At 34.0% G+C, this 27,698-nt stretch overlaps 2 protein-coding genes across 2 annotated transcripts in view; both read left to right on the plus strand.

Moving 5' to 3' along the window:
- The first annotated feature begins 766 nt into the window (after window positions 1–766).
- LOC128172960 (tripartite motif-containing protein 45-like) lies at window positions 767–3,603 on the plus strand. Its single transcript, XM_052838697.1, has 2 exons — window positions 767–911; window positions 2,123–3,603. The coding sequence occupies exon 2, from the start codon at window positions 2,145–2,147 to the stop codon at window positions 3,039–3,041; it is 897 nt and encodes a 298-aa protein (XP_052694657.1). The 5' UTR covers window positions 767–911; window positions 2,123–2,144; the 3' UTR covers window positions 3,042–3,603.
- Window positions 3,604–4,535: 932 nt separating this feature from the next.
- LOC128174509 (uncharacterized) overlaps window positions 4,536–27,698 on the plus strand; it is a 32,086-nt gene continuing 8,923 nt past the window's right edge. The window contains exon 1 of the mRNA XM_052840048.1: window positions 4,536–4,625. Within this exon, the coding sequence (XP_052696008.1) occupies window positions 4,536–4,625 (90 nt within the window). The remainder of the gene's footprint in view (window positions 4,626–27,698) is intronic.

Genomic DNA, 27,698 nt, shown 5'->3' on the forward strand with positions numbered 1-27,698 from the left:
TCTGGTTTTATTTTTTTTGTGGCCATCATGTATATATAATTGAAGCCAAACACATCTGTAAATGATCATGTAACTTAAAAAACGTTTAAAAATATGGTTGTATAAAGAATGAATTTAATTTCATAACAGAATGAGCAAACCCGGGATATAACATGGTGCACATCAAACCCAGAAAGTAAACCCGAGGATTAGTTGGGGTTTACTCTGGTGTTAGGTTGGGTCTGATCGGTACTGTAAATATAAAGATATGAATGAAATCAGGCGTAATGTATTTCCCTACATCGATTGAATCCCACTAACATTGCAATCTCCTACTGATAAAGTGTAAAATGACACTTGTCATTGGTAGAATAAGTTATATTTCTGCGTATCATAACTGTTTGTGACGCTACTTTAACAAAGACATTTCTGTTACTTTATAATTAATACACGGAAATACAGATTTTTAGATTGTTTGGATTTGGCTATCAAGTTACATCAAATGCGGTTATTACTTTGATTATTAGGGAAGATATTAATTTCATATTTTTCTTTGATTCACTGTGAATTAACTAAGCAATAAACTATTTAATATTCAGAGCCAATTACATGTACAGTAGGTCAACAATTAGTTTTAGTTTCAACAATTCGTTAATCATCGCAGCTCAATTTGTCTCATTGCATGACAGTCTTATTTTCTTTGCTAATAACGTAAAGGCACTCTTAAACACCAAGCAACACCAGTTCATTCAAATTAGGCATTTAAATGATCAACCTGGGTATGATGCATATATTTTTGAACGCGTAGGTTTTTAAGTAATTGGACCAGGAGATATTCGCCATTTTGGATTTCAAAGGAATGTCACATATTTATTAATTTGTAATTTGTTTTCAAGAACACTCTTACTTGATCATTTGATGCTTTCAAAAAGGTATTTATAATATTAATCTTAGAAAATAATAATAATTATAAATATAGATATTTGTTTTACTTCCGACACTGATTTAATATATAAAAATATATAAGAGTTAAAGTCTTATTTAAGCATTTTGTATTGAGTCAATTCATGATTTTTTATTATTATTTATTATTGATGTTAATTATTAAACACATGATAATCAGTATAAACCTCCTCTAGTTATCACTACTGTAATCAACGCCGAACCTTCCTTGCTTACAGTAAATTCTTTGAACATTTATATTCATGGGTTATCAATCTGGAATGTTTCCATTTTTAAACAACCTTACTAGTGATACGGAAACACTGGAATTTGGCAACATTTTTAATAAACACAAAACACTTCATTCTTCTTACACTTTTCACTTATTTATTCACAACTTATTTCCATTTCAACGCCGACACAAAGTTGTGTGGCATTATAATTATACAAAGATATGCATCAAACTTTAGATTTTGCAATATTGTAAAGTGGATGAAGGTTTAAATTGGGTTTTTTATCTAATTGAAATTAAAAACATTGTTAACGATGCTTTCTAACCTTTCTAACCTGTTACGTTGACTTGATCAGAAAACTTTAAAACATACTATAACAACTGATAAAGACGTTTTTGAAATGAAATTACAAACATTAATAACGCTCTTCTGGAAGTCATAAGATATTCTTAACAAATGCTATTGTGATCGAACCAGTTAAAGACCTTAGCGTGGGGCAAAACATTTTAAAAACCTAGTTCGTTATTCTTTTGTTCATTCCATGCGATAAGATATGTGTCTTATCGCGTGCATAGCTAAACGTAAATTTTAGACCACTGTTTGAATTCATTTTAAATGTATTAACTTTGACAATGACTACCTACAAAAGGGCAGCATATCTATTGTTTGAAGCTTGAAGCAATCGTTGTAGTAAACCATGTGGTACATAATGTTTAATCGACCAATAAGAGAATGCAATGATCTATACATAAATAGCCTAAACATAACGATGCTTTAGTTTTATAAATTTTCTGGATCGAGGAAGCTTGGTAATTTGTTATTTTGTTTAAATGAAGCCGTTACTCAGATGTTTAGTAAGATTGGTTTGCAAGTCTACAGAGTGATTCCACACGTTTTACGTGTACAATTGAAAAATATTTGATAATGCATATGAACGATAAAATGGAAATAAAACTTTTTTTCTACAGAATCTTTTGATAAAAAGTCTTGATGGCCATGTACCAACGACGCGGTATACAAGACGTCCTACGATGTGATCTATGTGAAGACCCTTCATTCACTATGTTCTGTGACATTTGTCAAATACAACTTTGTAAAGCCTGTGTTGGGGAACATCTATCGGATGAATCTAAAACACATAAGGTAGTTCAATTCAGGAATCGAGGATCAACCCCTAAATGCCCAACACATTCCACCAAAATATGTGAACTTCATTGTGAAGAATGCAACATTCCTATTTGTGCCACGTGTGTTTCTTGTGGTGAACATGAACAGCACAAAAAAGTTGACATAATTAAAACTTTCGAAAACAAGAAAACCCTGTTACAGAGGGATTTACAAGAATTAGAGGAATCAATTTCTCCTGAATATCAACAGATTGCCTCTGATATCCCAGGTCAGAAAGTTAATCTGATTAAAACCTCTGAAATAGTGATGGGAGATATCGACCATTATGGGAATGCATTGCACAGAGAAATAGACTTTATCATCAAAACAATGAAATCCGACCTAAAAGAAACAAATGAAAAATATCTTTCTGTTCTTATTACACAGGAAAATAAAATTGAACGCAGCATGTCTGAAATTAAAAAAACCATAGATAATCTTAAGGAATTATTGGACTCAAAAAATATTTACCTTGTTTCTTCTTACAAATCCAGAAATGCGGAATTCCGAACATTACCTCCTAAGCTTTCAATTTCATTACCAAGCTTTATGCCTTCAGAAATAAACAAACAACTGATTCGCCAACAGATTGGCTTATTGTCTGCGTCATCTATTGAAGCCATTGAACGTAAGTACACAATGAAATGTAGGACCTCATCCATTCGGATACCACAAAATAAAAACAGTACTTTGAAGAAAAAGAAGAATAAATCAAAATAAAATCCACGTGCCAACACAGTAAACCCTCAACGTGTCCATTTGGCTGGCAGATATGTAACGAGTGCATCCCTTAACATCCAAGGAAGAAGCACCGAATATGACGACTCGAATTGAATTTTCGGTGTACTATGTTTAAATGATGAAAAACGAAAACCGGTGACGAAAACATCATTGGACTCAACAACTCCAAGAGGGAACTATTAAATTCAATCAAAACGAAATCAGAAAATATGCCAGTCAACACAGGAACCACAAGGTTTTGTTGGCTGATTTATACTATTGACGATATGAACTTAGTGACAAAAACTATGGGATATTGACTTTAAAGACAGGAATATTCTCTTCTTTTGAATTGTAGATCATGGTCAGATATGATAAAGAAGAAACTAACTTTGTGCATTCTGCTACATGTACATCTATTGTACATGAAACTATGGGGTTTTGTCATGGTTTTGAAAAACATTATTACGTTTTTTACCGTAATGAAAATAAGAAAAAGTGGATGTAAATTTACATTGATTTTTACATGTTACATGATCTAGAAATATATCGCAAAATCATCTTTTATTGTTTTATCCTTTGATTATTGCCGGGACGTTTTATTTATTCCATATAGATTATTTCACTTTTACTGATATAATTTTTGATCGAAAACAAAATAAAACGTTGAGTTCTATATCGATCAGAAAAAGTTGGAAATCATGTTTGTATTGACTTTAACATGGACTCAAACATCCAACCATCTAAACACAAAGTGATTTCTCTGACTTCAAGGTTATTCTGTTACTAATTCATTTTGCAATCAGTCAACAGTATAAAATATAATTTGCATTATTATTTATATTTGAGTATTATCTTATCAATAGATTATATTTGATAAGTTGTTGCTAGCATTTTCTTTTAAGAAAAAACAAGAACAAAAATATAACCAGGGCACCGCAAAACGGAGCATCCCCTCGCGAGGTAAAATTTGTAGGAGAAATGCATTAGATAGAATATACAAGTAAATCAAGAGAGCAGCTATTTTGAATTAAAATATTTCGTTATTCCTATCCCCTTGCAAGCTCTGGGTGTATCCAGGGTGGGATGGGAGTACGTTTACGTTATTGTACAATTCCTCCCATTACTAGCGAAAACAAAACACACCACAAATGTTTGAAACTTAAGCAATATAGTTATATTCTCTTTATTTTGTGACATACATTACGCATTTTCATAATAAATAAGAAACGTAGCTAAAGATCTAGCGATGTGTAGTCTGCATGTAATCAAAAAACAGGGTACGAGCCTTGTTTACATGACGAAGAATTGTGAGGCCTGTATCTTTCTTAAAACTCATCGACGGGCACCCAAATTTCTATTGGTCATTGGAAAGGCATTCCAAAAACATTTTGAATAATAAAAACAGAAAAATGAAAGTTGACCAAAATCGTCACCATGCCCCTTTAAATTATTGACCTATCTTTAACTCCCGACTCGCCAGGCTGTGGAGCAATGGATGTTGATGGTATAAAAACCGGAGCAATGGACGTAGATTGTAAGGACAGCGCATCTACATCAAGCGACAGTCGTTTTGGTCAACCTGTAAGTGATGATGAACTCTTGAAACTTATTAAAGGTCAAGAAAACGTGAATACAAAAAACAACACGAAGTGGGCCATGAATCTCTTTGGAAAATGACGGGCCAACCGGCGGGGAAATATTCCCGATTTTAAGCTAATGACCACTCAGTAGATGAGTTTTTGGCTTGGAAGGTTCATAATGTAGGCGGGCGATGTAACAGAATATCCGCCAAGATCTACCAACCTCTGTGGGCGAAATACCAATTTGGGATCAGTCTCCTAAAAGGCATCTTCGCTAGCCAAGGGTTTTCGGTCCACTTTGCTCCCCATAAACCCTTGGCGGATTTTATTACGAAAACTCGGTGATGCGGTGGCGCTATCTAGCGAGCAACTTGAGTTGCGCCCCTTGCATATTGAATTAAACAACGGGTTATATACACACTACGGCATTAACACAACTTGAAAACATGTTTACTACCATAAATAATGATGCTATTAAATACGAATTAAGTTATAACCCAAGGAAAACGCGGAATTCTTTATTCATAGTGTTTTGAAAGGACCTGTACCGGGAGTGAAAAAGTCGCCGATTTATATGAAAGCTTTCATGTCATTAAACCAGGTATCGTTGTCCGTGACTATTGCGGACCAAAAAACTTAAATAAAACAGAGCTCATTGAACCTTTAAAGGCAATAACCATAAGCAGGAACGTATATACTAACGGGATAGGCATCTTCTACATTCGCCATGTTTAGTTCCCATGCTATCACGCGAGCTTTGACAAGTTTGTAGAACTATAATTGTCAATCCCAGTAAAATATACATGTTTTTAAAGCAATCTGGTTAGACCATCGTTTGGGAGGCACTTTACTTGAGAACTCAAATCTCAATTTGTTAAAAGCACCGAATGTTTTACCAAAGATCACACATGTGTGTACTGCTATTGGATCAGCTACCCCCCGCTGCAGCCAATCATAAAACGGAGCTTGTCACCGAGTTTTCGTAATGAAATCCACCGGGGTTTATGGAGAGCAAAGTGGACCGAAAACCCTTGGCTAGCGAAGATGCCTAAAAGGAGTAAGCATCCCTTTGCCGACCGGTCGCACCCGCCGTGTGCGAATCATTATGATCATGAACATTCATAGAAACCGTAATAAGTCGACTGTATAAATAATGATCTAACACGTATGAAAAACGTCGGTCTGCATGTGTCTAAATGAAACATTGTACTTGCTGACAATGTCATTGTGTTGACTACTTAACTTACTTAAAGATAATATATCGAGGTTCTTGATATTTGTGTTCCAACAACTTGTTTGTTAGTAGCTTGCCTCGTTAAAGAAATCGTTTATATGTAAAGCATGCTTTTTCAAAAGAAATAAGCTGAAAGACATAAACTTAATAAGCAGGTATGATGGCATATTGGTATACAAGTAATGGGAGCTAACGATGGAAAAATTAAAATTATTACTTTTTTGATAACGTTTTGTTGTTAGAAAATCATTACTGCTTTTTCTAGTAAACTATCAATGAAACAGAAGCCTCAGAGTTTCAGGTATCTTTTATTGCAAACTCAGTGGGATACATTGAGTTACATGTAACATACATGTAATAGTGCAAGTAACTGCTATAAATGGAGAAATCAGCATCAATATATTTAAATGTTGAGTTTTTTATTCTTTTCTTGCACAAGCTTTTGAAAACATTCTGCTTCATATGAATATAAAATTATGTCAGCCAGTAGAGGAGCACACTTTATGCCTTTGGGAATTCCGACTGCTTGTTAGAAGATCTGATCTCAAAAAAATCGATGGATGTTGTCTATCAGAAACCAAAACATCCTTTTAATGTCGACTTCAGTGCAATTCAGTGTGCAATTAGAATGATTTTAAATACAATTACTTATGAAAAACTATGAAAATTAACGAGTCCTATTTATTATTGAAGAAACAACTGTCAAAGTATTTAAAATCCCTAAATTTAGTTTGCCATGGAGAATGGTTGTATAAGGCGTTAAAAAATCGTACGTTTTAATGTTACTGATTTTTAAAAGATTTTATGACCTCAAAGTATCTTATAACATTTCAGAGTTTTTTTAGTATCCACATCTGATTCATACCACTTCTAGAGTATATTTGTGCCCAGTGCTCATGAATTCCTCCTTTAATTTACCGCCGTTAGAATTTTATAAGTAAAGAAAGAGTCCTGGAGGAACACTCACTGAAAGCTGCTATATATACTTGTTTGTAGAGATCCTTCAGTTTAAGTAGGAAATACCGGTGTTGAAATAAATTTTGATTGTAAAATAAATATGCAAAAGATGTTCCCGATTTTGAGGATTGAAAGGTAAAATGTAATTTAAGTCGGACTGGGCGCTCGACACGATACCTATTGCGATGTAAATCGCGTTTGCTATGGCTGTAATGCAGATGTGATCGCCCATTTGGTACCTAATATGCCCTCTAAATAGGTGTCCCGGTCTAGGTTAGGAATAAACTTAGAGAACCGGTCGCTGGCTGGTGTTTCGGGATTTTCGGAAAGCCAATTAACCACGACATTTCGGATATCTTGCTGACCAAGATCGGTTTGTAACTGACTTGAGAGCGATTGTGCAACAGAATGGAATAGACAGCTGCCGTCTTTAGGAATGTTTCCAACAGGAACTTAATCGCGTTCAAGCGCATTTCGAACCAAGTCGTCATGGGCTGTTTCGGTTATCGAAAGGCTCGGTCCTTTAAGTTGGTTAACTAAGTTTTCGGACAGATAGAAATCCGATATACGAGGAAACTTATGAGACGGCAGCGATCACGGAATTTTGCTTTTGCGGCAACAAAATTTATTGAGTTTGTGTTTGCAGTTGGGGTCCGATTTTCGTGAGCATTCATCGCTGTTACATTCGCACATCGGATGAAATCTTAATCGATGGCGTTTTTGTCTTTTTAACAGTTCTTCGGAACGCGAAATCGCAGCTATATTTTGAACGTTTATCCAACGCGAAACCCCACTAAAAAACTTGATTTTATACAAGAACGCGTTGTGTTTAGTAGCGATTACTTTCCCTCTTTCGAAACGGGGCTTAGCTTTATTGTAATTTTTGTGCGTTCGAGATTTTACATACACGTTGTCGCCCACGCTATACACACTAACTTGATGTTTTTGAAATGGTGTTTTATCATTTCGCGTTTGTGCGATGCCAATAAGGCTGCGTTGCGGACAGCTGATTGCCTTTTTAGCTGACTAGAAACGTGATTCGGAACGCTCGGCCCAAGTCGAGTAGATTTACGCACGCGATTAGATTACCGGCCGTGGCGACGCCTTTAACGAAGAGTGATACTCTTCATTGCGTAACATCGCGTATTTTGGTAAATCTCGAACCCAATTGTTTTAAGTAAGTCGTACTTAATCTTTGATTTCCACGATTTATGCGACGATTCGATTTTACCTTGACTTTGTGGATAATACGGTCGGCTATTGATAATTTGACAACCCAATACCTCGGCCAATTGGGTAACTGTTCCATGAAATTCTCGACCATTATCGCATTGAATAATGTTTGGTGGTCCTTCGCTTTGATAAATGGACCCGAGCGCGTCTGCAACCTCGGTGCTTTCTTTCGAGCGGAGGGGGCGAAGCCATATGTAACGACTGAACACGTCTATAACCGACAAAATATACCTGTACTCTTGACCGTCATAAAATTCGGTGTATCGCAACATATCAACTAAGTCGATTTGGTGGCGTTCTTGTATCGAACTCGCACGAATAGGTTTCAGAGGAGCTACATTGTCGAATATTGGATTGACGGACTGCTTTTCGGGTAGAGATTTCAGAGACGTCTGAACGTTCCTATGTGTTACGCCGCTGAATACAGATTTAAGACGATGCCGAATTTTTTTGGAACCCGCGCCTTTGCTTTCCTCGAACGCTTGTTTTGTCGCGAAACCGATTTCGCTCGACCTCAAGACCATTTTACCGTCAACCATTAATCGATTTTCCTCCGTCCCGGTCAATGGGTTGTGGCATTTGGCGACCGTCAATGGATAGTGCTTTTTCCAGCGACGAATCATCCTTGCAGCGTTTTCTCTTCAAGGGTGGCCTTCCTTTCGTTGATGGTCCTTGTTCCTGATATAATGTCTGTGAAAAGTATACATGTATATGTATAAAAAAAAAAGTGGCGGACGTTTCGTGATGGCGGACATAACGTGACGATTTTTTCAAAAAAGTGGCGGGCATGTCGTGACGGCGGACATAACGTGACACAACACTGATGATACTGAAATCAGTATTTGCTTCAACGTGAAAAAGCTCGATAGTCATTGCCATTTTCAGACTGTAACTCTCCCCTTTAAAAGGAGAACTCTATATATGAAATATACCGAAACTAAAGTTGTCAAATATATGGATTTTTATTTTGATAATAGTTTATAGCTTAATAAATCATATCTAAAAAAATTAGGTGTGCCTAATGCTTAATAAGTTGATCATCTAGCCATCTTAAAAACTATTGATGAAAGAAACTTGAGAGAGAAAACTGGGGCAAAGGAATAAAAGACGCCACTCGCTGTATAGAAAAAAAATGTTTTGAAAGGCTTTATACGAATCGTTCATCTTGCCCTAGATTTCTATTTAAAATAATTGTACCTTTTAAAATGTTATGAATATATGCTTTTGTATATCTCTGATATGATCAATGATTGCATTGTTTACTGTTGCTGTCAACAGTCAACAACATTCCTGTCAACTGAAAAATTCCAGAGGTAAAATTGTTCAGTGAATGCATCCTACAGAGAAGGTATGATAATGATTTTTATCTTAAAACATGAAGGTGTTCTTTATAAAAATTTAATCATTAAATCTGATATCAACGATTGGATATTGGATATTTAAATATTTTGTTATTGAAGACGTTACATAACTTGCATACGTCACAATACGACGCGCTAAAAAATATTTTTTTTTCGCTTGCTTTTTGTTTTTAATTCTGTGTAAATAAACGTCATTGTTTTTAAATGAATGGCCGTATTTAAATTTCCATCTTTAGCTTAGTAAATTAAATAATAAGAAATAGATTTACTTTCGATTGATTTTCAACAAGAAGAACAAAACGTGCCACAATTTAGGGATTTATTAACTGCTGTGCGTAAACTGTATAACGCTTTGTTATATCGGTTTGCATTGGTAAAATTATTCATTCCTTTCATTTTCTTTTTATTACTTTTTATTACGTATACAAAAATGTTGCCTAAGTTACAATAAGGCTTTCGTCAAAAAGTTAAAAACTTACAGACCGCCTGCAGCTTGCTACTTAAAAATTTCGCGTAACCGTTTTTTTTTATTTGCAATAATGCATCTGTCAAATACTAACTTTTACTTCAAAATAATGTTCATACAGAAGAAATTTTTTTTTTATTCTATGTGTATAGGTAGTTTTAATATGAAATAGAGTGGAGAATTAAACTGTCTGTTGGTCTCCTTTCAAAAAAAAAGTGAAATATTTAAACTTTTTACAAGGTATATTTGGCCATGAGTTTATTGAGAGTAGTTTTAAATATTTGGTATTCACCTTGAGAGAAATGTGTATTCAGAAGAACGAAAGAGAGATTGCATTACTGAATAAATACAGTCATAAATTATCCATGGTCAATAAGTCAGTTTAAACATGCCGATTTTCTTTAGTTGCTCTGCACTGATTTTAGACTTACAAACAATAGTATAATTGACATCGGCCTATTTTAGCCTTTGAAAGAATTGTCTTATTTAAAGAAATTATGTCTTTTCATACTGACCTGATTTACCAGGCTTTAAAGTTTTTAGCTCACCTGAGCTGAAATACCCATTTTACCAAGACTCGTATTCCATAATTCTAAAACGAGATTCTTTGTTTAAAGCAGCCATGACACTATATGATAAACGGGTCGATCTGACAATGATGAATTTGTTTGTTGTGCAACAGTTCGTGTACGAAGGGAATCTTTGAAACATGCAAAATACCTTGGTGCCGATTTTGTGAAGTAAATTGAGGCTAAATATTTCCATGCGTTGACAGTTTTCACATATGACGGTGGTGTTAGCTTGTTGTGATTTTCGTTTCGTTTTCATTATTGCTTTGCGTTAACCTGGGAACTGTCGCTTGTATTTCCTGATTTTTACGTATCAAATCAAACAGAGACTTCGGTAAATCAGACAGTTTACTGTTATCTGCGCAAACACAGGATGAACCTCTGCCATTCAGTCATGTTGACTGAAAGGTCTGGAAAGGTGACTGAATGGCATGTGCCATTCAGTCACCTTTCAGTTACAATTCAGTCACCTTTCAGTTGACTGAATGGCAGAGGTTCATCCTGTGAAATTAAGCAACATCTGATGTATTAAGAAAGAACTAAAATGCAATTCATTCAGGCTATCGGTAATTCGGTATCATCTTTTGCGTAATGGTAGAATAATGCAATATGTTTTGTTGAGATGCTCGGCATTTTTGTCGAGTTTATTCAGTTTAAATAGAGTTTCATATCGCTGACGGAAATATGTAGGTATATACATGTATATGATTCATTTTGAAAAATAAATTGTGTTATTTATTTGTTATAGTGCATGTTTCTTGTGTTTAATTGTTTACAATTTCTATTTACTTACCACAGTTGAGTGTTAAGCTTCGAATTGTAAGCAAGATACAGAGATTTGCTCACAATTCTATGTTTGTACTGAGGCCATTCATTTATTTCCATTTTAAATGCCGAATAGGTAATACCAAGTTAAAAATCTTAAGCTGAATGTAATAAACTCATTTGAACAAAATATGACTCAAACCTAGCAAAATTTTGAGCTCATCTTGCTTATAATTCTACGATTGATGCTGAAATTTTCGTTGATCATTAGAAATTCTATATGAATTAGAGTATGTTAAATACTTGTACATAAAAAAATTAAAGAATGATATGCTGTATATAACTACTCTCTGGGGCCCCCTCTTTATACAATGAATAATGTGAAATGTGAGTAAATAAAAACGACATCGTTAAAACAGTTTCCATAGTTCTGACACATTTCTGTTGCGGGGATAAAAGAATTATCGCTATTCCTAAGAAAATATTACAGCGGAAACTTATCCTGGTTTGTAGCCATTTGTTATTTTTGAATAAAAATGAAAATAATGGATGGGCCATAGTAAATTAGAGTGATGTGCCTGTCAATACGGTAAGATTGATTTTTATAGCTCTTTAACATGTCACGTGACAACATTTTTCATTCCAGTGTATTCATCAATCAAGTGTGAGTAAAGTTATAAAAGTCACGAGTTTACGCGAGGTAAACAACGGTCATTTAATTATAATGGAGAAGACAAATTCAATTGTTGAATAATTTTAACTTGAGAAATTGAGCGCATTGAGGTGCAATTTTCTTCTTCACATATGTATATATATCATACATGTAGGGTATTTTTGATAAAATACAATAACTATTATATTTAAAAAAAAAAACCATAACTAGAAAGTAGTTGAGGAAGAAAATGTACCTATATGCTCTCATATATTTTGATCGCTTAATTACGTGGGGGAGGGGGGCGGAACGAAAATACAGGGAATTAGAAGTTATATAACAGTATCCCCTATCAAATATTTAGTTCTATATCTTGCGTAGGATTTTCTTATTCTGTGTAAAAACAGCATTTCATGAAGGTACAATGTCAAAGATTATGTGTATGCAATAATAAGTGTAAAATTCGAATACTTTACAATATTTATTTTTTTGTTATTCTACCGAGGACAATATGGCACAATATCTTTTGAACGCCCATTGTTGCTCAGGTGAGCGGTGTGGTCCCATGGGCCTCTTGTTTAACATGTTTTTCAACTTCATAAGAAAAGACTAGAGATAAACTTTTTTTGTAAAGGTTATGATCAACAAGAATATAAGTATTGACCAAATCCATTCATTTCTGCGAACAATTACGACACCCACTTATCCTTCCATGAACTGACCTCTGTCATTGTGGGGTTGAATAGAAATCAAAGTACAGAAATAACTACCTGGAGTTGATTTTATTCAGAAATGAATAAAAGAAATTAATCAAAGTACTGAAGTACTAACGGGAGTTAATTTTACTGATTATTATTTCTTTTCAAATCAACGATTTGTAATTTTGCATGACAATTACTTTCTCAGCTGTATTTTAATATTTACGCACATTTTGTCTAATTTGAATTATCGGACATTTCCGACAAGAATATGAACACTGATATGGATCATGTTGTGTAATAATTAAAGATAGAATTAACGGCATCTATTTTATAAAGTTACGTTGCAATATTTATCATTATTTGAAATAATTCCAAAGAAATGTGAACTCTGGCGGAGGAATACATACGATTACAAAAATACCTAAATTGTTAGCACCATTTAAAATCTTACTTTTTCAAGGTATTTATAAATAAGTCTCCTTGAAAACAATTCATCTGAATACATTACATTGAATTTATCGATTAATTTCAAGTACTAAGTCTTGTCAGCGTTGATGATAAGTGCTTGATCCAAACACTCTTTCACTTCCTGTTAGCTAGAGCAACTGAAAAGGAGAGTTGATTAAGATTAACTCCTAAAAATATCAGTTTAAATGACAAGATCTGACGAAATGAGGTTTATAGGTTGGACTTTTTAAACATTAGGTATAGAAATCAATAAGAGCATATGTTTCTAAAACCTTATGATACCAATTTATGGTTCAGGTTTTTGAATATGTATCTTCTGTAGTGTGTGACTCGTCTTTAATGTAATATAGAACACATTTTTTAAAGAAAGATGTGTATTATACAACCTAAAGATTGCAGTGATAATGAATAAACAGGCAGTTTTGTGTCCAAGTGAAAACTTTAAGTTTGCATTTTAGCTATTTTATGTGTAAACAAAACATTTGTTTAAAGCTATTGTTATAACTCTATTCTATAGCCACAAATGCTAAATAAGAATTCGAAAAACTTAAGGTCACTATCGTTTCTCTCAATTAAAAAGATATAAAAGTAAATATAGTTACCTGCAGTTATGTAGACACCTGTTTAAGATATGAAGTTTCTATCCTTCAATGAAATGATAGAAAAATATAATGTCTGTCCGCTTTACTACTAAATTGTATTGAATATTTAAACTAACATTGGTATTGCTTTTGGATTAATTCCTCAAATTTTCTTAAGGAAGGTTTTTGACTTTTCAAACGTAAATTTGATTAATGTTCATTACATCAAGATGACAGGAAATAAAAATATTATATTTTTTTTTTACTATCATACAATTTGGTATAGAAAAAGTAATCAATGTGTAGAATCTAACAAGGACTATATTTTTGGCGTAATATTGTCGTAGAAAAATATCAGGTTTCGCAATTCAGAATTGCTGCAGATTAACGAGTCTGTTTTAGCATTTCAAAACCAATAACATTAATGTTGGATTTTTTTTACTAATGTGAACTAATGATATGATACTTATGTTTCAGAATATGTTTTTAAAATATGATTTGCCTATCAAATTACATTTTTAAAAGCTTTTTAAAGCGCCCATTCTATACATTGATTTTGTAAAAATAAACCACTAAAATCAGTTTTTCTCTCTTATTAAAAGGTCAATATATTAGTATTTCTGTCCATTCATATCTTTATATAAAGTCTTCATAATACATAAAAATCAGAAATGTTTTATTATTGGAAGCATAAAAAAAAATCAAAATTTCTTCCAAATTTAAGAAAAATAGAGGAAATGCGGGCTAAGAAATATCAATTTTAGTATAAATATTTATTCCAATTGAGTAGTATAAGCTGATAGACATTCTGATATTCTATCATTTCATTGAAAAATATAATCTTCAAATCTTAAACAAATGTCTACAGAACTACAAAGAGCTACACTTATTAAGGTCTTCCGTTTCCAACGGAAGACCTTTCTATTATTGTGCTGGTTAAGATTATTAGGGTTTTCCGTTTTCAACGGAAAACCCTTTTGTTATTCTACGGTTTCTTTTTCTTTATTAGGGTCTTCCGTCTTCAGCGGAAGACCCTCCTATTATTCTATTGTTTCTTTTTCACTTTTCTTATTCTTATTATTATAATTCTTTTTTTTTCTTACCGATTTTGTGCAGACGATTTCTCAGAGATGTCTCGGTCGATTCCATTCAAATTTTCAATATAAACGTGTTTTTAGGTAAAGCTGATATATAATTTTTATTTTCCGAAAAAACACTTCCGGTCAGAAGTTATCGTCCGTTTACGATTTTAAAAAGTCAATTTTGTCTGTCGGGTTTCTCAAAAACGAGTAAAGATAAAAGGCTGAAATTTTCAGAGATGATAGAACTACCGTTTTTCTGGTGCACCTCGGTATAGAGAATGTCCGCCGTCACTTCCGGTCGTCACCGGAAGGAAATTTCAAAAATTGAATTTTTCGACTTTTTTATTTTTTAATATATTTGTTCGAAATTTTTACACCTTATAGTGACCCTTTCACTGATTCAGAATATGTAATTTGTTTTAAAATCGATCAAGGCATTCTCGAAAAATTAAGCGTCAAAGTTCTGAAGCGAGAGTCCGAGTAGCTCAGTCGTTAGAGTCGTGGTCATGTGCCTAGGCGACCCGGGTTCGAGCCCCGAGTGCCGAATTTCTTTCCCCCTCTTTTTGTGCTTAGATCTGATTTTTTTATCTTTAAAATGATGGATTCTGTTCTTTTCTGTTTTGATTTAGTAAAAGAAGTTACAATAATATCGCTTTTCCCCGTATTTGAGTATTGAGATCCATAGCTATGTATTCATACTGAAATAAAGTTAACATGTTGAAAAAAATCAAAAGTTACATCTTTAAAACAACGCTTATACATTGTTCTAACATATGTATTTTGTTTAAAAATTGTGTAATATGTGATACTTAGAATTTAATATTCTCCGTTTAATATAGAAGTCACTGACCGACCCCACCCCCCCCCCCCCACCCACCCACCCACCCACCCACCCCCCCCCCCATTCATAAAATCATTTAGTTTTTCTGACCCGATTTTACTTGATCTTTGATCTTGGACCTTTAATATCAACTTAGTATCATTCTAGATTACTGTACTAATTACCAGACTAATTCGTTCATTATTAACAGAGTTATAAACTTTTTGGCATTTGAGTTTCAATCGTCGCGTTTGACATGTACTGTACCCAAAAAAAATCTAACTCCCGAGTCCTTCACTCAATTCTAATGAAAATTCGTGAATATAAACCTCGGACCCCATTCTTATTGTCTGTCAAATATGCAGCGGATTGAACAATTAAGAAGAATCAAACGGCGCTTATAGCCTATACGCGGAAATAAAATTTACAGACTACACGCACCGACCCCCCCCCCCCCCATTCATAAAATCATTAAGTTTTTCTGGACTGATTTGACTGAATCTTTCATCTTGGACCTTTATTTTCAACCTAGTACCATTCTAAATTACTGTACTAATTACCAGACCAATTCGTTCACTTTTAAGAGAGTTATGAATTTTTGGACATTTGAGTTTCGATTGGCGTGCTTCACATGTACTGTAGAAAAAAATTCTAACTCCCGAGCCCTTCACTCAATCCTAATGAAATTTTGTGTAAATGTACTTCGGACCCCATTCTTATTATCTGCCAAATATGCAGCGGATTGAACAATTAAGAAAAAATTCCTGAGATCAAACGGCAAGTATAGCCTGTACGACGATTTAAAATGTACACAGTACAAGGGATGTAAGCAGCCGCGTAATATTTCTGTTACATGTATATTTCTTGTTTTCCGTTTAGTCTGTATCTACGATAGCGTGTGAGCTACTTCTGAATGTTAGAACTGTGGAAATTACTGTCATCAAATTTTTACCGAATAAAATTACGTGTTACTGATTTCGTTATTTCTACATTTATAATGATTTTATCAATCCTGTTGAAATAAAACAGTCAAACACAATAATAAACGACACGAAAAAAAATCTCAACACTGAAATATATGTGTAAAATACATCAGTCATTGTTTTAGGACTTGACTTCCCCTAATTGTCGTTAACCGAATCCGAGATCCACACCTCAAAATTCTACTTTCGATTTATTTACGACGAAAATCAAGCTCGGGTCTTTTCACCCCCCCTCCAGACAAAAACACGCATCAATATTTCAAATGACTTCGCACTGTTACCAAACCTGTGTAGTCAGACATCTCACACATCGTTCCTCATCTCATACAAAAATTCAGCTCCTGTCCCGGGCGGAAACGCCCCAAATTCAAAGAGAAATTCGGGAATTATTTCGCGTCAGCCATGTTTTGACGTGAACCTTTGCTGAAATACTGTTATGACACATGCAAAGGCTCGCCGGAGCTAAAATTTCTTCTTTCTCTCTATTTCTTTCTCTCCATTTTTTTTTTTTTTTTTTTTTTTTTTTGATTTTCTAACTAAAGTATTCAACATAAAGGGGCTGTTGGACTATAGTACAAGTTGAAAAACACTCTTCCTTTCAGATTTAGACAAAACAGCCTTTTATTATTAGGGTCTTCCGTCTTCAGCGGAAGACCCTCCTATTATTCTATTGTTTCTTTTTCACTTTTCTTATTCTTATTATTAGGGTCTTCCGTCTTCAGCGGAAGACCCTTCTATTATTCTATTGTTTCTTTTTCACTTTTCTTCTTATTATTCTTTTTTTTTCTTACCGATTTTGTGCAGACGATTTCTCGGAGATGGCTGGGTCGATTTCGCTCAAATTTTCAATATAAACGTGTTTTTATCTAAAGCTGATACATTTTTTTTCATTTTTGAAAAAACACTTCCGGTCAGAAGTTATCGTCCGTTTACGATTTTAAAAAGTCAATTTTGTCTGTCGGGTTTCTCAAAAACGAGTAAAGATAAAAGGCTGAAATTTTCAGAGATGATAGATCTACCGTTTTTCTAATGTACCTCGGTATAGAGAATGTCTGCCGTCACTTCCGGTCGTCACCGGAAGGAAATTTCAAAAATTGAATTTTTCGACTTTTTTATTTTTTAATATTTTTCTTTGAAATTTTTAAACGTTATAGTGACCCTTTTACTGATTAAGAATATGTAAATAGTTTTAAATTCGATCAAGGCATTCTCGAGAAATTAAGCGTCAAAGTTCTGAAGCGGAGTCCGAGTAGCTCAGTCGTTATAGTCGTGGACATGGCCCAGGCGACCCGGGTTCAAGCCTCGAGTGCCGCAAAATTTTTTTCTCTTTTTTTCGCTTAGATCTACGATTTTATCTTTGAACTGATAAGTTTAATCTTATCTTTTTAAAAATTGGACGGAAGATCCACTCGTTGCTCGCAACGAGATCGAATCTAGTTAGGGTCTTCCGTCTTCAGCGGAAGACCCTTCTATTATTGTAATGTTTCTTTTTCACTTTTCTTATTAAGGTCTTCCGTTTCCAACGGAAGACCTTATTGTTATTCTTCGGTTTCTTTTTCCCTATTATTTTTATTCTTTTTTTTTCTTCCCATTTTTGTGCACGCGATTTCTCAGAAACGGCTCAACCGATCTCCATCAAATTTTCAGATGTGATAGATAGTGGTCTGAAGTTGATAGCAAATTTTTTGCATTGATGACGTCACATCCGTTTTGGAGATATTGAGATTTTTCTATTTTTTATATGGGTATTTTGTCTGCGGCCGTTCTCCTAAACTATAAGAGATATTAAGCTCAAACTTCTACGGTTGGTAAACGAAAGATTGAAGTTTTGCATGATTGTTGTTTTGTATGTTTAGCACTACTGGCGCTTAAGCTCGCTATGGCTCGAAAATTGACATTAAAAAAGCGTCGTGAATTTTTGTGCTTTTCTCTCTTTATCTCTTTTCTGGAAAATATTTTGTTAAAACATGTAATGTAAAAAAAGTTTATATTCACAAGACCTTTCTGCTGATATCAAGAAAAAGGGGCTGGCCCCTCAAATAAGGGACCTAGAGGGCTCCAAAGTCTTTTACCCATAACTCTTTACCGAGGGATATTTTGTAATAAATTATATAAGCAAATATGTTTATCTTACAGATATAAAGCCAAGCAGTATAACGATTTTCTCATATGTTACGTAATTAGGGGTTTTTAGGGGTCAGAAGTCCAAAACTTTGACCAATTATATCTCAAAACGGAAAAATATTTTGAAATGCAGTATAAAAGAAAAGATGCTCAAAATGGTGTACATAACAACATGCAACCTAAAAAATTTGGTTCAGCGGCCCCGATAAGGAGATAAGGGACCGGCCCCTAAAACATTCTTTCTTAGATATCTCAAGAATGGTAACGAATTTCTGAACACTTGTTGAACAAAATGTCTTTACAATCAAATTACCTTTCATTTGATTCCAAGAAAAAGGGGCTGACCCCTAATATTAGGGACCTAGAGGGCTCTAAAGTCTTTTTACTATAGTTCTTTACTGAGGGATATTTTGTAATAAAATATAGAAACAAATATGTTTATCTTACAGTTATAAAGCCAAGCAGTATAACGATTTTCTCATATGTTACGTAATTAGGGGTTTTTAGGGGTCAAAAGTCCAAAACTTTGCTCACCTATATCTCAAAAAGGAAAACTATTTTGAAATGCAGTATAAAAGAAAAGATGCTCAAAATGATGTTCTTAACAACATGCAGCCAAAAAAAATTTGGTTCAGCGGCCCCAATAAGGAAATAAGGGACCGGCCCCTAAAATATTCGTCCTGAGATATCTCAAGAATGGTAACGAATTTCTAAACACTTGTTGAACAAAATGTCTTTATAATCAAATGACCTTTCATTTGATACCATGAAAAAGGGGCTGGCCCCTAATATTAGGGACCTAGAGGGCTCTAAAGACTTTTTCCTATAGATCTTTACCGAGGGGTATTTCGTAATAGATTATAGAAGCAAATATGTTTATCTAACAGTTATGTAGCCTAACATTTTAATGATTTCTCTCATTTGTTACGTAATTAAGGATTTTTAGGGGTCAAAAGTCCAAAAATTTGATAACCTTTATCTCAAAAAGAAAAAATATTTTGAAATGCAGTATAAAAGAAAAGATGCTCAAAATAATGTACCTAATAATATGCAACCTTACAATTTTGTTTAGCGGCCCCAATAAGGAGATAAGGTCCGGCCCCTAAAAAATTCTTTCTGAGATATCTCAAGAACGGTGACGAATTTCTAAACACTTGTTGAACAAAACTCTTACACCTGAAACAAAATAGTATCTGGCACTTAAAATGAAGATCCTCTTTTCCTGTTTTAAATCATGTATAGCTGTTAAATAGCAAAATCAAGATCGAACATAAATCTCAATTTCTAAAATCAGACGGAAGACCTCCTCGTTGCTCGCAACGAGATCGTGTCTAGTTAAGGTCTTCCGTTTTCCAACGGAAGACCTTATTGTTTTCGTTCGGTTTCTTTTTCCCTATTATTATTATTTTTTTTCTTACAAAATTTGTGCAGGCGATTTCTCGAAAATGGCTATGCCGATTTTCGTGAAACTTTCAGATCTAATAGATATTAATCCGAACTTAATATACATTTTTTTATTTTTATGACGTCATTTCCGTTCTTGAGAAAATGACGTTTTAACGATTTTCAGAGGGTCGGCTTGTCCAGGGATCTCCTCCTAAACGGTAAAAGATATTGAGTTCAAACTTTCAGGGATTGTAGACAAGAGATTGTAAATGTGCTATTTGGCATTCATATTTGTCATGCTCAAAAAGCGTTTACGCTCGCCTGGTCCCGAAAATTGAGACTAAAAAAACGTCGTAATTTTTAATGGTTTTCTTAGTTTGTCTCTTTTTTGAAAAATATTTTGTTAACACTTGTAATGCAAAAAAGATTTATATTTACAAGACCTTTCATTTGATATCAAGAAAAAGGGGCTGGCCCCTCAAATTAAGGGACAAAATGCTCTAAAGTCTTTCATCTGTAGCCCTTTACTGAGTGATATTTTGTGAACAGTTATAGAAGCAAATATGTTTATCTTACAGTTATGTATCTAATAAATGTAATGATTTTATCATGTGTTACGTAATTAGGGGTTTTTAGGGGCCAAAAGTCCAGAATTTTGATCACCCATATCTCAGAAAGGAAAAATATTTTGAAATAAAGTATAGAAGTAAAGATGCTCAAAATGATGTACTTAATAATATGCAATTTTCAAATTTTCGTTAAATGGCCCCTATAAGGAGTTATGGGATCGGCCCCTAAAACGTTCTTTCCTATATATCTCAAGAACGGTAACAAATTTCTAAACACTTGTTGAACAAAATGTGTTGAGATTTAAATGACCTTTTATTTGATAACAAGAAAAAGAGGCTGGCCCCTCAAATTAGGGGACAAAAGGGCTCTAAAGTCTTTCATCTGTAGCCCTTTACTGAGTGATATTTTGTGAACAGTTATAGAAGCAAATATGTTTATCTTACAATTATTTATCCAAGCAATGTAATGATTTTATCGCCTGTTACGTAATTAGGGGTTTTTAGGGGCCAAAAGTCCAGAATTTTGATCACCCATATCTCAGAAAGGAAAAATATTTTGAAATAAAGTATAGAAGTAAAGATGCTCAAAATGATGTACTAAATAATATGCAATTTTCAAATTTTCGTTAAATGGCCCCTATAAGGAGTTATGGGATCAGCCCCTAAAACGTTCTTTCCTATATATCTCAAGAACGGTAACAAATTTCTAAACACTTGTTGAACAAAATGTGTTGAGATTTAAATGACCTGTTATTTGATATCAAGAAAAAGGGGCTGGCCCCTCAAATTAGGGGACCAAAGGGCTCTAAAGTCTTTCATCTGTAGCTCTTTACTGAGTGATATTTTGTGAACAGTTATAGAAGCAAATATGTTTATCTTACAATTATGTATCCAAGCAATGTAATGATTTTATCGCCTGTTACGTAATTAGGGGTTTTAGGGGCCAAAAGTTCAGAATTTTGATCACCCATATCTCAGAAAGGAAAAATATTTTGAAATAAAGTATAGAAGTAAAGATGCTCAAAATGATGTACTAAATAATATGCAATTTTCAAAATTTCGTTAAATGACCCCTATAAGGAGTTAAGGGATCGGCCCCTAAAACGTTCTTTCCTATATATCTCAAGAACGGTAACAAATCTCTTAACACTTGTTGAACAAAATGTGTTGAAATTTAAATGACCTTTATTTGATATCAAGAAAAAGGGGCTGGCCCCTCAAATTAGGGGACCAAAGGGCTCTTAAGTCTTTCATCTGTAGCTCTTTACTGAGGGATATTTTGTGAAAGGCTATAGAAGCAAATATGTTTATCTTACAATTATGTATCCAAGCAATGTAATGTCATGTAATGACGGTTTTTTAGGGGTCAAAAGTCCAAAATTTTGATCACCCATATCTCAGAAAGAAAAAATATTTGAAATGCAGTATAGAAGAAAAGATGCTAAAAATGACGTACTTAACAACATGCAATCTTCAAAATTTGGTTCAGCGGCTCCAATAAGGAGATAAGGGACCGGCCCCTTAAACTTTTTCTTCTAAGATATCTCAAGAACAGTGACGAATTCTAAACACTTGTTGAACAAAGCTCTTACACCTGTAACAAAATAGTATCTGGCCCCCTATAATGTAGACCCTGTTTTTTTTTATTCTAAATCATGTTTAGCTGTTAAATAGCAAAATCAAGATAGAACAAATTCTAAAATCAGGCGGAAGACCTCCTCGTTGCTCGCAACGAGATCGTGTCTAGTTATTATTATTATTCTTTTTTTATCTTACAAATTTTGTGCAGGCGATTTCTCGGAGATGACTCGTTCGATTTCCTTCAAATTTTCAGGGGTGATGCCTAGTCATATGAATATTATACCGCAGGTACAATTTTTAAAAATTCGTTTCCGGTCGGAAGTTATCGTCGTTTTACGATTTTTAAAAGTCAATTTTGTCGGCGATGATTCTCAAAAACGAGTAAAGATAGAGAACTGAAATTTTCAGAGATGATAGATCTAGCAATATCCTCGTGTACCTCGGTCAAGAGAATGTCCGCCGTCACTTCCGGTCGTCACCGGAAGCGAATTTAAAAAATGAAAATTTTCAACTTTTTATTTTTATATATTTTTTACAATTAGATGATAGTGACCCTTTTACTGATTCAGAATATGTAATTTGTTTTAAAATCGATCAAGGCGTTCTCGAGAAATTAAGCGTCAAAGTCCTGAAGCGAGAGTCCGAGTAGCTCAGTCGATAGAGTCGTGGACATGGCCCAGGCGACCCGGGTTCAAGCCTCGAGTGCCGCAAAATTTTTTTCTCTTTTTTTCGCTTAGATCTACGATTTTATCTTTGAATTGATAAGTTTAATCTTATCTATTCAAAAATTGGACGGAAGACCCACTCGTTGCTCGCAACGAGATCGAATCTAGTTATTATACTTTTTTTTCTTTTTCTGACTTTTTTGGAGCGTTATTTCTCAGAAACTATTCAACCGATTTACACCAAATTTTTAGGAGTTATAAAGCATCAATGTCGTTACTGATTATTAAAATTTCAAATGATTACGTCACTTCCGGTTTCAGATATGGACGATATTGTAAATTTTTAAGGGTCATTTTGTCCACGCATCTCCTCTGAAACTAATCATGATAAAAGCTTGAAATTTGCAGGGATTGTAGATGAATGTCTGTAGATTTCCCTCCATGCTTCCAATTGCGAAAAATGCGCAAGGCCTAGAAGCTCGCCTGAACCTGAAAATTAGCACCATATTTTTTCACAAAATTTTCGCACATTTTCCGTAATATCTTTTGACGTATAAATATTTTGTTAAAACATGTAATGTAAAAGCTGTTTCAATTTGCACGGGCTTTTATTTGATATCAAGAAAAAGGGGCTGGCCCCTCAAATTAGGGGCCAAGAGGGCTCTAAAGTCTATTTGCAATAACTTTTTAGTGAACAATAATTTGTTATCAATTATAGAAGCAAAAATGTTCATTGTACAGCTGTTTATCTATACAGTGCCATACTTAAGTCATATATTACGTAATAAGGGGTTTCAAGGGGCCAGAAGTTCAAAACTTTGATCATTAATATCTGAAAAAGGAGAAATATTTTGAAAAGCAATGTAGAACAAAAGTTATTCAAAATAATGTTTTGTACAATATGCTACCTTAAATGTTTTTGTTTATGACCCCATTTAGGAGTTAAAGGGTCGGCCCCTAAAACACATTTGTACAGATATCTCAAGAACGGTAAACATTTTGTGAACACTTGTAAAACAAAATATGTTTATATTTACAAGACCTTTCATTTGATGTCAAGTAAAAGGGGCTGGCTCCTCAAATTAGGGGTCAAGAGGGCTCTAATGTCTTCTTACAATAACTCATTACTGAACAATATTTTGTTATTAATTATAGAAGCAAAAATGTTCATTGTACAGCTTTTAATCTATACATTACCATACCTAAGTCATATATTACGTCATTAGGGGTTTCAAGGGGCCAGAACTCAAAACTCTGATCATTAATATCTGAAAAAGGAGAACTATTTTTAAAAGCAATGTAGAACAAAAGTTCTTCAAAATAATGTTCTTAACAATATGATACCAAAAATTTTGTTGTAAGTGGCCCCGGTAAGGGGTTAAAGGGTCGGCCCCTAAAATGCATTTGTACAGATATCTCGAGAACGGTTTACAATTCATGAACACTTGTAGAACAAAATATGTTTATATTTGCGAGACCTTTTATTTGATATCAAGAAAAAGGGGCTGACCCCTCAAATTAGGGGCCAGAAGGGCTACTAAGTCTTTTCAGAATAACTCTTTTCTGACCAATAATTTGATAATAATCATCAAGCAGCAAAGAAGCTTTTATTAAGCTTAATTTAAAACCGAAACCCGTTTTAAAATCGGACGATGCATTACAGAGATATCGGGGTTTAAAAATTATTTTTTTCCGGAAATTTTGATTCCGCGTCCTTGGTTTAAAATATAGCGTTATGTTTAAAGTAAAATTAACTCGTACCAAAAATAATTGTTAAGTCGTACTTCAACACATTCGGATTTTTTTTTTAAAAGTCGTTCTTGAAATCGGAAAGGTGATTGTTAAGTCGTACTAAAAATCATTCGTATTTTGTTAAGTCGTACCAGGAATAATTCGATTTTTTTTCATCTTTTATATTTAAGTTACTCTTGTTATTGGTTTAAGAGCTCTGCTTCTTACAGGAACTTCCAGCTTTACTTCCGACATTAACGGAAGACCCTACTCGTTGCTTTGCAACGAGCTTTGCTCTAGTTCTTATTTTTCTTTTTTTTTTTTTTTTCTTCCTAGACGCGAACTTTGAGGCTTCATATCGTGCTCATTTGTGAACGGTTTTTGCTCAAATTTTCAGGGCTAATGGACTTTACAAAACACTATCTTCCTCAATTCATAAAAGTTAGAATTCCCTTTCCGGTAACGAGTTATTCCCCTTTTAAAATTTTTTAGGGCCTTTGGTTTCCAGACAAAGGCTCCGAGACTATGATAGCAGGGAATGGGAATCCAACGAATTTGAATAGCAGAGACATTGTAGTGGTGCACATTAGTTTTTGTTTTTAGATTACGTTTTTTATTTAGGAAAAGGTAGGGGTCAAAAAACAGGATTCCAAAAAGTGCAAAAATTTAGACATATTTTCCTTTATATCTTTTTAACGAAAAATATTTTGTTAAGACATGTTGAATAAAAGTTGTACAGAATATCAAGGGCTTACATTTAACACCAATAAAAAAGGGCTGGCCCCTTAAATTAAGGGCCAATAGCCCCTAAAAGTTTTTGCTTAATAACTCAAAAACGGTTAGGATTTTGATATGGCTGTCGCTGGAAAAGTTGTTTGTTGGGATCTCATTAAGGTCGTAACAATGTTATTTTATAAGTGATTTGTGTAGTATGAGTGTAAAAAGCTTTACATGTTGACATGTACCTGTTGTCATTTGACAAGTTAACGAAAGTCTTTGTGCGTACAACTGGCATAAAGTTGCCGCAGAAAGTATGCTGGTTTATACAAGAGGCATTAATTCATAAGAATTTTTTTGTTGTTTGAGTATAAGCTTTTCCTTTAGGAGTTAAAGTCATTGTTGTTAAGTTCTTATAGTGCACAATCATTAAAAACGGCAATTGGAAAACAAAACATTCTTTTTCTTTTCTAGTAAACCACAAAATATGGAATTAAAAAACTCTATGCATTATATTTTAGTTATTTACTCCATGCATTTAAAATCTACTTTGAATCAGAGCTGCATGTGTGTGTACCATTATGTAAGCTCTCCCTTGCCCTCGGCCGAGAAAATCGGTTACCATGCTCGCGGCTGGACTACCTAGCGGTCAGCGGTTATTTAATACACGAGAATTGCGTCTCTCATATATGAGTTTATTTAGCCGCGAACTCAAGAATTGTTTTAGTTTTGATTACACAAAATCTTTTGTGGATTAAACGATTGGATGTCAAGTAAGAAATAGTTCATTTAATTAATAAAAGCAATGTCATTCTTTAAAGCAATAATAGACATAGATCAATTGTGGGGTTTAAGTTTAAAATATATAACTTCTATTTGATAGAGTAAGGTCATTATACTGCAAACTTTTGAAATCTTCCTTGGTTCTGAGCTGTGCGTTTCTGTGCGTTGTACCTTTACGTAATCTATTCTTCGCCCACGGCCGAGGAGATCAGCCACGGCTGCATTACTTAGCGGTAAGCGGTTATTTAATACACAAGATTCGCACACCGCGACTTACACTTACATGCATATGAACGTGTTTGAGTTAATATAGCCGTATATACAAGAACTGTTTTAATTTTATGTTATAAAAGTTTGTCCTACTCGTAAATATTTAATTAAATATTTGAGTGTAAATGAATATTAACGAACGATATTACTCCAAATCGGAAAAATCGTTAGACAACTAATGGTTGGTTTGTTTAGGTAAAGTACTTTAAAAACTGTACAATTAATGTTTTAAATCAACAACCCCCCTCAAATATTAAACCTTTAAATGATGATCATCCCTCGCACATGGCTGAGGAGATCCGGCGCGAGTGGATAAGTGATCCGCGGTCGGTTCGTGTTTTTGTACATGTTCCTTATGACGCGTTTATGTTTCATATTTTGCACGGACACAACTATATTTTATTATGTTTTCAACTATTATACGAGGGTCAATCAAAAAATACGAAGACAATGCGGCTGTCTATCATATATTTTTCATGAAAGTCACACTTAACAGATTAATCTGTGCACCAACACTTATGTCATTGATATGCGAAGTTTTAGTCCATTTGATGAAAGGGTATTTTTGTTACCCCTTTTTAAAAACAACATGTTTTGTCACCACGGCGCACGGTAACGTTCAAAACATGACGTCAAAATTAAACACGCACAGTTTATAGATATACCCCATCTTCTTATCACGCTTAGTCTCTTGTGCCTTTCTTCTTACAATTTAAAATGGCACTGAACCACTTAACATCTTATTTGCACACATTTGCTCGAGAATCATAAGTTAGTTCTTCAATGTTTTCATTTTCTAACCGTGTATATCTTAGTTTACAGTAAGGATAACCCTGCACGTCGGTTGACGTTACTTCTTTTATGACCAAATATTTACAGATATTCTACTCTCTTTCGGACTGTTTTATATTCAAAACACAATGACCACCGCCCCTACAAAATTTATTACAGCTAAACACAAACTTGCAAATAATTGTTGACTTATTTTTTGCACCATTGAGCATTTTCACAGCTTGTATCGGCTTTTTCCTGAGTTAAATCCATTTTATTTGTACTTCTCGTTGCGCCGTGACGTCAGGCGACGTCAATGTTGATAGTCAATTCTAAAGAGGACTATCTGACTTTAGTTGCTAATATCTGTTCGACAAAACAATATATCCTATCATTATTTGGTACATAGAATACCATGACTATACTAAATTTGAAGTTTGAATATAATTTGGTTTTAAGCCAAATTTATAGAGATAATACTTTCAACATTATATGGTTTATTGTTGACATAACACACATTTTAACCGTGCGCCGTGACCTCATTTTTGCAGGATTTAATTCTAAATAATTCTTAGAAATAAAGAAATTTATTAACTTTTTTTCTT

This window comes from Crassostrea angulata, chromosome 2, assembly GCF_025612915.1.
Source record: "Crassostrea angulata isolate pt1a10 chromosome 2, ASM2561291v2, whole genome shotgun sequence".
In the NCBI taxonomy this organism is placed as follows: Eukaryota; Metazoa; Mollusca; class Bivalvia; order Ostreida; family Ostreidae; genus Magallana; species Magallana angulata.